General features: G+C 55.0%; 3 protein-coding genes and 1 non-coding gene across 4 annotated transcripts; 3 read left to right on the forward strand and 1 right to left on the reverse strand.

The window, feature by feature from the left end:
• Positions 1–1,280: 1,280 nt before the first annotated feature.
• On the forward strand, positions 1,281–3,821 carry PTSG_09683 (uncharacterized protein). The gene is made up of 9 exons (XM_004990050.1): positions 1,281–1,501; positions 1,707–1,759; positions 1,955–2,018; positions 2,189–2,345; positions 2,507–2,557; positions 2,758–2,824; positions 3,031–3,142; positions 3,280–3,329; positions 3,530–3,821. The coding sequence occupies exons 1-9, from the start codon at positions 1,399–1,401 to the stop codon at positions 3,572–3,574; spliced, it is 702 nt and encodes a 233-aa protein (XP_004990107.1). The 5' UTR covers positions 1,281–1,398; the 3' UTR covers positions 3,575–3,821.
• Positions 3,822–4,142: 321 nt separating this feature from the next.
• On the reverse strand, positions 4,143–4,256 carry PTSG_20031. The gene has a single exon (XR_001137162.1). It is a non-coding gene; the product is annotated as a 5S ribosomal RNA (ribosomal RNA).
• Positions 4,257–5,241: 985 nt separating this feature from the next.
• PTSG_09684 (uncharacterized protein) lies at positions 5,242–6,289 on the forward strand (the record flags this gene model as incomplete). The annotated part of the gene is made up of 4 exons (XM_004990051.1): positions 5,242–5,268; positions 5,440–5,474; positions 5,764–5,858; positions 6,162–6,289. The coding sequence occupies 4 exons, from the start codon at positions 5,242–5,244 to the stop codon at positions 6,287–6,289; spliced, it is 285 nt and encodes a 94-aa protein (XP_004990108.1).
• An 876-nt stretch (positions 6,290–7,165) lies between these two features.
• Positions 7,166–9,121, forward strand: PTSG_12907 (uncharacterized protein; the record flags this gene model as incomplete). The annotated part of the gene is made up of 7 exons (XM_004990052.1): positions 7,166–7,260; positions 7,419–7,550; positions 7,800–7,920; positions 8,117–8,156; positions 8,412–8,533; positions 8,725–8,778; positions 9,031–9,121. 7 exons carry the CDS (start codon positions 7,166–7,168, stop codon positions 9,061–9,063), a joined length of 597 nt encoding a protein of 198 aa, XP_004990109.1. The 3' UTR covers positions 9,064–9,121.
• Positions 9,122–10,853: the final 1,732 nt, after the last annotated feature.

A 10,853-nucleotide genomic window follows, 5' to 3' on the forward strand; every position in this document is an offset into this window, starting at 1 on the left:
CACACGCACCCACAGACACACACACACACACACACCGCGGAGAGTGCGCGGGGGAATTTAGTTTGGGTGTTCGCAGAAGAAGCATTTGTATCCATATTCAACAGCGCTGAGCGAAAAATTTGAAGGTGTAGCAGAGCGTGGCACACCCCCCACGCGTCATCATGGATGTCTGCGCCATGTTTGCCAGCAAACGCAAACGTCCAATTGTCAGCGCGGTGTGTGCGAGTGTGTGTGTGGGGGGGGGGGAAGAGGTGTTGGTAGGTGAGAGCAGCGATGGGACGAGGGGATGCGCACGCAAGTAGTTACACACACACACACACACACACACACACACACACACACACACACACACACACACACACACACACACACACACACACCTTGATCTTGGTGCATTGGGCTTGAGCTTGAGACGACGACGCTCGCCACAGCGGCTGAACAGCACACACAGCACACAGCCCTACAGCCACCAACCACACAGCACACTGCCACCAACCACAGCAGCGCTGTCACTGCCGTTGCACGCATCTTCCTTCTTGTCTTCTTCCCCACAAAACACAAACACAAACAGAATTGTGCCGAGTCAGCACTTTCTTCTTTGTTGTTGAAAGGGGTTCACTGCTGTTGATGGAAGGCAGACGCACACGCACAGACACAGACATGCACAGACACGCACAGACACGCACAGGCATGCACGCGCAGGGCAAACGGCTTGACAAGGAGCAGTGCTCTGCGTGGAGGAACGAAAGGGAAGAGGGTAGCAACTGCTGTGCTGCTTGCGACTGGGACAAAAGCATGACAAGTGCACGGCAAACCAGCCAGCAGGCAGGCAGTGAACAACCACAGCCAAGTCTCCTTCATGGCCCGTTGCATACATGTGTGACACAAGTCACAAACACTGTCAGTCAGCCCACCGTCTGGCAACAGCATCCAAGATGCACTCGGCAGGGCACCAGCAACAGCGATTGGGGATTGGTGGCGTCGTCGCCAGCAACGGCCTCAGCTACGGCATCCCTCCCTTTGATACAACTCCCACCACCTCTGTGCTCATCAGCAGCCAATCAACAACAGCAGCAGCAGTGACAGCGGTGACAGCGGCAGTGGATGACACAACCACCATCAACAGTCTGTGAGCCGGTTGAGCCATGTGGGCACTGCAGGCGGCGTGCGTGCTGGCTCACAACACCCTCCTCTACGGGTGTGACCACTGATCGCAGCACGAATACAGCGAACACCACCACGCTTGGTGGGCTGCGACACGGCGGATGCAAGTGGATCAGCGGCGTGGCTGCGGACAATGACCTTTTTCCTGCCACGGCATTCCATGCAACTCGCCATCCATCCTCATCGTTGATTCAGCCGCAAGTGCAGTGGACACAACCATGCTGTCCGTTCCAGATGTGGTATGGTGGTGGGTGTGTTGGCTGGCAACGGCTTGCTGTGTCGCATGCCCTGGCTCGTCCATCACCTCCTCCTCGTCAATCCACGGTGCTGACACAGGGTATGTGTGTGTGTGTGTGTATGTGTTGGAAGAGAAGTGCACATGGGGTTGGCACGCACCATGTGTGCGACTGCTGATGCTTACACGCTTTACCAATCCTGTGTGTTCCATCTCATCACACCACCTCAGTGAATTCCACCACCGTGACCGCCTCGATGTGTCCATGCCACTCTTCTCCATGGTGACATTCATTCATTCACACCAGAACAGCGACGCGTTCCACCCGCACAAACAGCAAACACCTCGTCACCTTCAGGTGTGTGCATGCATGTGTGGTGTGACGTGGTGCGATGTGGGGTTCGATGTTCACTGCTGCTGCTGCTGCTGCTGGGTTTTGAGGGGTTGGTGTAGCTCACTGCACCACCATTCTCCCTTCTTGTGGCCACTGCAACCTAACTCCAAACCTGTCGTGGTGCCGCTGCTTGACATGTGTCTTCTTTCCCTGTTGTGCAGGGGCACCAAATCTGCTCGCTCTTGATGCCATGCGCAACCACCTCTCCAAGCTGCACAACAGCAGGTGTGGTGTGCTGCGCGTGCGATGTGTTTTGTGTGTGTGTGTGTGTGTGTGTGTGTGTGTGTTGTGGTGGAGTCAGCTGGTTTTGGTGCTGTGTGCGTGTCTGTCTGGATCCACCTCACACACACACACATACACACACACATCGCTTGTGTTTGCTTGTGTATGCGCAGGGACATTGTGTTGGTGTGCGCGTGCCGGTGGTTTGGCAAAGAGCGCATGGGCCGTGAGGGGAAGGTTGGATATGACCCCTCGTGTAAGCAGGCAGAGGAAGAGTTCAACAAGCACACGTACACGGATCTGGCGCTGGAGACCAAGTTTGGGCTCATCGTGGAAGGATTTGGCTACCACTCCTGGTGTGTGTGTGTGTGTGTGTGTGTGTGTGTGTGTGTGTGTGTGTGTGTGTGTGTGTGTGTGTTGCAGATGATTTCGGCCCTGTTTGTGGTCTCACCCACCTTCCATCTCCTGTCATCCCCTTTCATGCCTCATAGATCGTGGCTGCGGGTGCCATCCCCGTCATTGTCGTCGATCACTACGTGCTGGTGCGTGTAGATGAATGACGCTTCGTGTGTGTGTGTGTGTGTGTGTGTGTGTGTGTGTGTGTGTGTGTGTGTGTGTGTGTGTGTGTGTGTGTGTGTGTGTGTGTGTGTGTGTGTGTGTGTGTGTGTGTGGAGATGTACCCCTCCCTCGCTCATGGTGCTGTGACGTGATGTTCTGGTGTTTGCTTTTTGCGCGCTTGCAGCCCTACCAGGGCCTGCTGGACTGGGAAACGTTCAGCACCCGCATTCCCCGAACACAGGCTCCTCGAGGTGTGGTGATAGATCGGTGACATGGGCATGTGAAGCGATGCGTGGGGGCTGGTGTGCTTTTCGATGAGGATTGTGTTTGGTGAAGGCTTACATGTCACACACACACACACACGCACACACACACACACACACACACACACACACACACACACACACACACACACACACACACACACACACACACACACACACACAACTGTGTTCAGCTTCTGAGGATCCTGCGGTCAATCCCTGATAAGGTGGTGGAGATGATGCAGAGACGCGTTGTGTTTATGTTTGAGGAGTTCTTCAAGTCCCTCTCCACCCAAGTGCACACAGGTGAGGGAGTGAGTCATTGGGACAGGGAGTTCTGGAGTGAGTGTGGCGACGTTCGTGGTGTGGTGTGTGCGTTGCTCACTTGTTCTCGTGTCCGTTGCCCACTCGTGTGTCATGACTGTGCTATTTGCTGCTGTCAGCACTGGAGTCTGCCAGGATCAACCTGTTCTGCGGCGACAACGCGTGGCAGGTATGTCTGCGTGCGTGTGTGTGTGTGTGTGTGTGTGTGTGTGTGTGTGTGTGTGTGTGTGTGTGTGTGTGTGCATGTGTGTGTGTGTGTGTGTGTGCAGGGGATCGTGCGCAGAGGTGCGAATCAGCGCGGTCACCTCACAACACCTCGCTGCCATCACCAACACCTTCATGCGCACACACACACGCAAATGCTCGCAGGGGGAAGATGCAAGTGGAAGGGCTGGCGTACGACACGCCCAATGAGACGCCACACGATGTGATGCAGGAGTCTGTATGGTGCAACACCCCCCGCCCACCGACGAAAGGCGGCCAAGGACAATGCACCCATGTGATGTGTTTGCGTGTGACGATGATGATGAGGTGGAGGAGGAGGAGAGGACGAAGATGTCTAACAGCGTAACCAAGATCAGCTTTGTCACGAGTTCAATAGTTCAGCCTACCTTTGTGTGTGGTTACCTCTGCGTCTGTGCATGGAAGTAAACGCGTTGAGATGACACGATGTCAGCCAGGCAGTGTGTGTGTGTGTGTGTGTGTGTGTGTGTGTGTGTGTGTGTAGCAAAGGAACGCTACAGACAAGCAACAAGAGAGAGAGGAGATGAGCCAACACAGGCCACCACCTCTTCACCCCAAGTCGAAGCAAGCAAGTCAGCTCAGCAAGCAAAGAAGAAGAAGAACAAGAAGTACACCGAACCAAGCCAAGCAACAAGAGAAGGGAGAAGAGGGAAGTGAAGGAGAGACAGCAAGCACCAGCAGCCAGCGCAGCAGCCACAACAGCACCCCACCCATATGAAGAGAGAGAAAAAAAAAGGAGAGCAACATCACCCGTGATTCCCGCCTGGTCACCCACGGCAGTACTGAACGGGCCCAAACGGGCTTAGCTTCCGCGATCGGACGAGAGCGGGCGTGATCCCGTTGGTATGAACGTTGCCGACAGAAACCGAGGACAAGCAATTTATCAACGCAGAGCCAGCAAGCAAGCAAGAAGAAGAGGAAAATCCCACACACACCAAAAACCCACCAGCAGCAAGCAGAAACGAGCAAACAACCGATTCTGCTTTCCAACCAACCAACCAACCAATCCACTCACCGTTGCTTCATTCTTCTTCTTCTGCGCAGCAGCTCTGTGTGTGATGGTGATGGTGGTGGGAATGGTGATGGTGATCATGGTCGTCGTCGCTGCTGCTGACAAGCAGGTGAGATGAGGTGAGGTGAGGTGAGGTGAGGTGAGGTGGGGGGAGGTGAGGATGTGTCATTGGTTCGTGCACACACACACACATTGGTGGTTGTGCGTGCCACGTTCCTTCTCTTCCTTCCTTCCTTCCTTCCTTCCGTTCCTTCCCTTCGTCGTCCTTCTCGCTGACGCATTCAAACACACGCACGCACACGCACACATGTGCAGGGAGGGTGTGCGCACCGTCTCTCTCCCCTTCTCCTCCCTTTCTCCCTTTCATCCTCTCTCCCTTCCATCCATCGTTGTCCATTTCCTTCTCCCGTGATGAACCACTCACAACCAACCAACCAACCAACCAACGACCACATGAATGACCCATCCATCGACAGGTGAGGGTGAGATGGAGTGCTCCCACTTCTTCCTCCCACTTCGTGCTCCTCCTCTTCCCCTTCTTCCCCTTGCACACTGCGCACAGCAACCACCACCACCACCACCATCAACAACAACAACACAGCGCACGCTGTCATCGTGCACACACAGCCACACACACACACACACACACACACACACACACACACACACACACACACACACACACACACACACACACACACTTGCTCACCGTTGTGTGGTGACAGAAGAACTGCCATCAGCCACCATCATGCAGCGGCGACCCTGAGAATGGAGCATGCAACCTCTCAACCAGTGAGCAGCACACACATGAGAGAGAGAGGGGGGAATGGCATCAACCACCATCACAGCCAATGTATGTGTGTGTGTGTGTGTGCACGGGGTTGTGTTTCTGCTCATCCTCCTCCTCCTGTCTTCCTGTCTCTACTCCTTCTGTCTGTGACACGCTGCTCACTGCTGTTGTTGTTGTTGCTTGCTTGTTTGTGTGTGGTGCGTGTAGATGGATGCATTCCATCATCATCTTCAGCAGCAGCAGCAGCAGCAACAGGTGCTGGCTGATGCGTGAGCCAGTGGGCGACCCCCACCAACCAACCAACAAATGACTACATGCTGACGGATGACAGGTAATCAAACCACTGCATCACCCAGACAGGTGTGTGTGTGTGTGTGTGTGTGTGTGTGTGTGTCAGTGGGTGTGTCGACGTGCATGTTCTCTTCTCCACCCTCCCACACGCCATCATCGCCACCTCCTCATTTTCTCGTGTGAGTTTGCTCACATTCTTCCCTTCCCACCCTCAACACCAACACCACCTTCCACACTTGTTTCTCCTTCTTTCTGCTGTTGCTGCAGCCCCACAGAGGGCCTTGAACCAGCAGATGTCACCCCCACCCCCTCCTGCACCAATCACCACTGCTCTGGTGGGATGAACAGACGGGCGCTGCCATGTAATGACCATCCAGCCACACTTATGCGGCCGTGGAAGCTGCAACACCAACACACACCACAAACAAGCAAGCCATGAGCAACGTGAGTGCGTCACTGCATGTGCGTGTGTGTGTGATGAGCACAGCACCAGTGTGCGTGTTTTGTGGTCGCTGTCTCTGTTGCTCCTGTCTCCCCTTGTTGTCCCACATCAATGTGTGCATGTGTGTCGTGCGGCTGCCTGTTTTGCCTTGCGTGATGCCTGTCTCATTCGTCGTTCTCACACACACAACTGCTTGCACACCTGCACATTCTCCACCTTGCAGCCGCTGCTCATATTCCCCTCTCTTTCTCGCCCTCCCTGACGGCCATCACAACAACAACAACAGCAGCAGCAGCCAACACACCCTCCACCGCCGATGCAGCAGAGATGTGCAGGAGGAGGTGGACGTGACCACCAGCATCACTTGCTGCTGAACACATCCCCCAACCAACCCATCGCCCGCTGCTGCTGGCGGAAGCTGGCTGTTTGTTTGCTGCTGGGAACAGGTAGCGACAGCACAAGTTGCATTTTCGGCTGGAAGCAGCAGTGGTGAGGGCGAGAAGAAGAGGGGAAAGGGAGAGGACATGTGTGTTGGATGGATGGATGGGATGAGGTGAGGTGGGGTGGGGGATGCTGGGTGAGTGTGGTGGGGTGTGGCTGGCTGGCTGGTGACAGAGGATGGTGGTGTGTGGTGTGAGGCAGAGGGATGGTGGGAAGGATGGGGTGCAGCAAGTCTTGTTCCTTCCCTTCTGTTTTCTGTTTTCTCTCTCTTCCCTTTCTTCTTCACACACATATGCATGCACAACACCAGCAGTACCAGCAGCAGCGGTGTAGCTGCGCACATATCCATGCTTTCTCTTCCCTCCCACTCACCATGCTGGTGCTTGCACACAAACACACTTACAGGCGATGCGCACGCACAAGCAGGATGAGGGAAATGTCGAGGATACTTGCCACGCGTGCCAAGTGCACTCGCCTCACACATGGTATGTGGGTGGTGATGGGTGGTTGGTTGGTTGTGTGATGAAGCGGGGTGGCGGTGCTGGGGTGCGCTGAAGTGAACGCGGGAAGAGGGTTGATGGGGGATGGTGGTCACACACCGACACGCACACACGCACACGCACACACGATCACACGTGGTGCGTGTGATGTCAATCACTCGTTCTGCTGTGCTGACGTGATGGCCTGCTGTCTGCCTATTGTGTTCTGTTCCCATCCACATTCCTTGCAACCACGCACGCACACACGCACATATGCACAGGTGGTGAGGTACCAGCACACATCAGGATGGTACTGATGGAAGCGGGCTCGCATGCCGGCTGCTGCTGCTGCAACTCCCCCGATTCGGCTGCCGTTGCTGTGCTCATGCAGTGTTCCCACATGTGAGCAAGGTGAGCCCATCATGGCTGCGTTGGTTGGCGTATGGTGCATGTGTTGGTGTTGCTGCTGTGGGTGCTTGTTGTTGCTGCTGCTGTGCCTCGTACCCCAGTGTAGCTGTGCAGCTCACATGTCATGTGTGTGTGTGTGCTTGTGGCTGCAGGGAGCGACTGCCTGAGGATCGTTGGAGGATGATGGGCGGTGCACACATGATGGATCGGGAGGAGCAGCTGTGGACACACACGTCCATGGTCATGGTGGGCACATTCAACCACAGCAACGCAGTCATGTGCAGGTGTGTGTGTGTGTGTCATGGAGTGAGGAGGAAAACAGAGGAGGGGCAGGAAGGTGAACGCGTCTGCTGTGCTCACATGCCATACCCGTGCCTTGTGTGTGATGATATCGTTGTGTCTTGTTGTCGTGTGATGGTTGCATGGGCACCAGGGCCACATCAGAGGAGGGGAAGGAAGCCGCCATGAACGACATATCGTCACCAACATCAACCTTCCCCATTTCTTTCTCCTTTCTCGCTCTTCCACCTCAGCTCCTCTGTCATCACCGCCATCGACCGCACAGCCGCCATCACACTCCGGCCGACACCAGCCCCAATCTGGCGTGAGGCAGACCTTGCACATGTCACTCGCTCTGATGAAGAGGTAAGCAATGTGTGTGTGTGTGCATGCTGGTGGTGGTGTATGGGGACAACATGTGTGCGTGTGGTTGTGTGTCAATGCGGGTGGTTGGATGGGGCTGGCGTGTGGTTGATGATGCTTCGCTGTCAACCTCACGCCCCCCCCCTGAATTCTCTCCCATCTTGTGTCTGTGCACACACGTTTCACAGCGTTGAGGAGGCGCATGAAGCGGTTGGAACCAACGATGATGGCGATGACGAGTGATGGAGGTGAGAAGGGCGACTGAGATGTGTGAGTGTGTGTATGGTTGACATGTTGTGTTTCCTTCTTCGCCTCCCACTTTCCTTGTCCGCTCTGTCCACTCATGTGTCTTTTGTTCCCCCTTTTTTTGATTCATTTGGACACAGGCCCATGCATCGTCTCCATCCAACCGACCAAGCAAGCAGCCGAGCGAGCGAGCAAAGGACACGGCATGGCAAGGGGCCGTTTGTTTTCACCGTTTCCACCACCAGCAACAACAACAGCAACAGATGATGGCTTGCTGCATTGGATGAACTGGCCCTCTGCCTCTCGTCCATCTCCTCCTCGTCCTCGTCTTCGTCGTCATTGGTCACCAACAGCAGCGGCTGCAGCCATGGATGTGGAGGTGAGATGAATGGGTGGGGTTGTGGTGGTGATGTGTGATGTGTTGGGTGTGAACAACAGCATGTATATGTGTGTGATTATGAAGCGCTGGTTGGATGTCGTTGGGTCTGTTGGTGGTGGCAATGGGGTTTGTTGTCGTTGACAGCCTGATTCTGTGACAACTCACCTCTTTCTTCACACGCACACGTACAGGGTGTGATGTGCGTCGATGTGCTGTTGCCTCGCATGAAGACGCTGCTGCTGGTGGTGAGTGGTTTGTGGTGGATGTGGACTTGCGCACGCACACGCATGTGCAGATGTGCTGCTTGTGGCGGTGGTCATGGTGTCTGTGTGTGGGGATGTGAAATGTGCGTGCACAGGTGGTGATGTGGGTGATGTGAATGTAACAAAGGAGGTGGATGTGGTTTGTTTCTGCCATACTGGCTCACTGCGTGGTGTCATTCTTGCTGATTTGGTTCTTTGTGCTTGCGCATGTGTACATGTGTGTGATTTGCACAGGACGGTGGCCGATCTCTTCCCAAGCCCTCATGACATGAGCAGGGCGATACACGCACACACACAACCGTGCGAGAAAAGAAGACACAAGGTGAGACGCTGCCGCTGTGTGTGTGTGTGTGTGTGTGTGTGTGTGTGTGTGTGTGTGTGTGTGTGTGGATGGGGTGGTAGTACACATTCACACGCACGCACGTACACATGCATGCCAACACACCAGAGCAGTCATTGGCTGTGGGGTGGTTGCACTGACGTGTGTCTCACATGAACCAATCCCACAACTCAATGTGTGCATGTGCGTGACTGCAGGCGGACGTTGTGCGGGTTTCCCCAACCGAAATTTCCTTCTTCTTTTCCCAACCAATCGCCTTTGCTCCGTGTCATCATCATCATCAGCCTTCCCCATGTGATGTGGAGTTGTTGAGGCGTGATCGAGACAGCGGCCAACACAGGTATTTCAGCAGTGGTGGATATGGTGGATGTTGTGCCTGCTTGCTTGCTTGTTGGGTGCTTGCTTGTTGGGTGCTTGCTTCGTTGTTCTTGTGTGTAGGTGATGCACCCGCCCACAACATGCTGCATATTCCCATGCGTGGCCCCTTGTGTCCCACCTTTCCTGTCCTCACCATCACCGGTCATTTTTGTTCGTCTCTGGTTGGTTTCTTCTTGCCTCACAGGCAGGCAGGCAGGCTAGCTCGCCGCTGCTGATGGTGCTGCTGTGATGATGGCCGTGCGCGTGCGTGTGCGCTGTGCGCCGTGTTTGGGGCTGCACCGATGAAGACAAGGAAGGACACGGCCCGTGCCCACCTTCCCCCTTCATCTCCTCTTTCTGCTCCATCAGCGATGACGATGTTGGCCGTGGCATGATTGCGGTTCCTTTTTGTTTGGCTTCGCTGTGGCACGTTGGCTGGCTGGCTGGCTGCATCAAGCACAGGTGAGGATGACCGTTGATGGTTGGTTGGTTGGTTGGTGGGCCGTGTTGTGTCGAGTGGTGGGAAGCAGGGGAGGAGGGGAAGTGACACGGTGATGGTGGTGATTGGGCGACGTGGGAGTGCAGAGCGAAAGGAGGGAGGAGGAAGGGAAGTGATGGTGGAGGGCGATGATGTTGGTTGGGGGATGGCGGTGCGCGTGCACATGCACGTGAAATCGTGTGGTGGTAAAATCACATGACAATGACACACACATCAGTGGCTCATTCCTTTTGCTTGTACCTGTGATTGTGTGGTTGTGATGATGACTGCAGCAGGCAACACACGGCGGTTGATGCTGGATTGGATTGGCTGGGGTTGACTGGCCATCGTGTCGTGTCGCCCATTTCTCTCCCTCCGTTGCTCATCTCAACTGGGAACACACACGGCCGTGTGTGCGTGCGTGCATGCGTGTGCGTCGCCATCAACCACGCCGACAGCAACACGATGCACGAGGTGAGGGCACGCAATGGTGTGTGTGTGTTTGGTGAAAGGGGTTGAGGGGAAGTGAGAGGAAGGCGTTCATCATGGCCACCATCACCACCACAGTTGTGTGTCTGGCCATGTGACCGTGCATTTTGGGGGATGGAGATGGGGAGAGGGATGTTGTCGTTGTGGTGGTGGTTGTGGTGGTTGTGTTGCTTGCTGTGTATGCGTGTGCATGGTGCATCGTCTCACTCTGCAATGACATGTGTGACTGTGTGTGTGTGACTGCTTATGTGGGAACTCGTGTGCCCATATGTCAATCAGACACTCTGATATTCGATAGGCGCGTGGGTGTGAGCGTAAGGCCTAGTTATACCTGGGCCATCCCTCTAACGCCCCGTATAACATGATATCCTCAACCCACTCATGATGTGTTTT

This window comes from Salpingoeca rosetta, assembly GCF_000188695.1.
Source record: "Salpingoeca rosetta unplaced genomic scaffold supercont1.26, whole genome shotgun sequence".
NCBI lineage: Eukaryota > Choanoflagellata > Craspedida > Salpingoecidae > Salpingoeca > Salpingoeca rosetta.

Coding starts and splice junctions, on each gene's coding strand:
- PTSG_09683 (XM_004990050.1), top strand. CDS start 1,399: ATGTGGTATGGTGGTGGGTGTGTTGGCTGGCAACGGCTTGCTGTGTCG. Junction 2,346..2,506: donor AGACCAAGTTTGGGCTCATC/GTGGAAGGATTT, acceptor CATGCCTCATAG/ATCGTGGCTGCGGGTGCCAT. Junction 3,143..3,279: donor CTCCACCCAAGTGCACACAG/GTGAGGGAGTGA, acceptor TGCTGCTGTCAG/CACTGGAGTCTGCCAGGATC.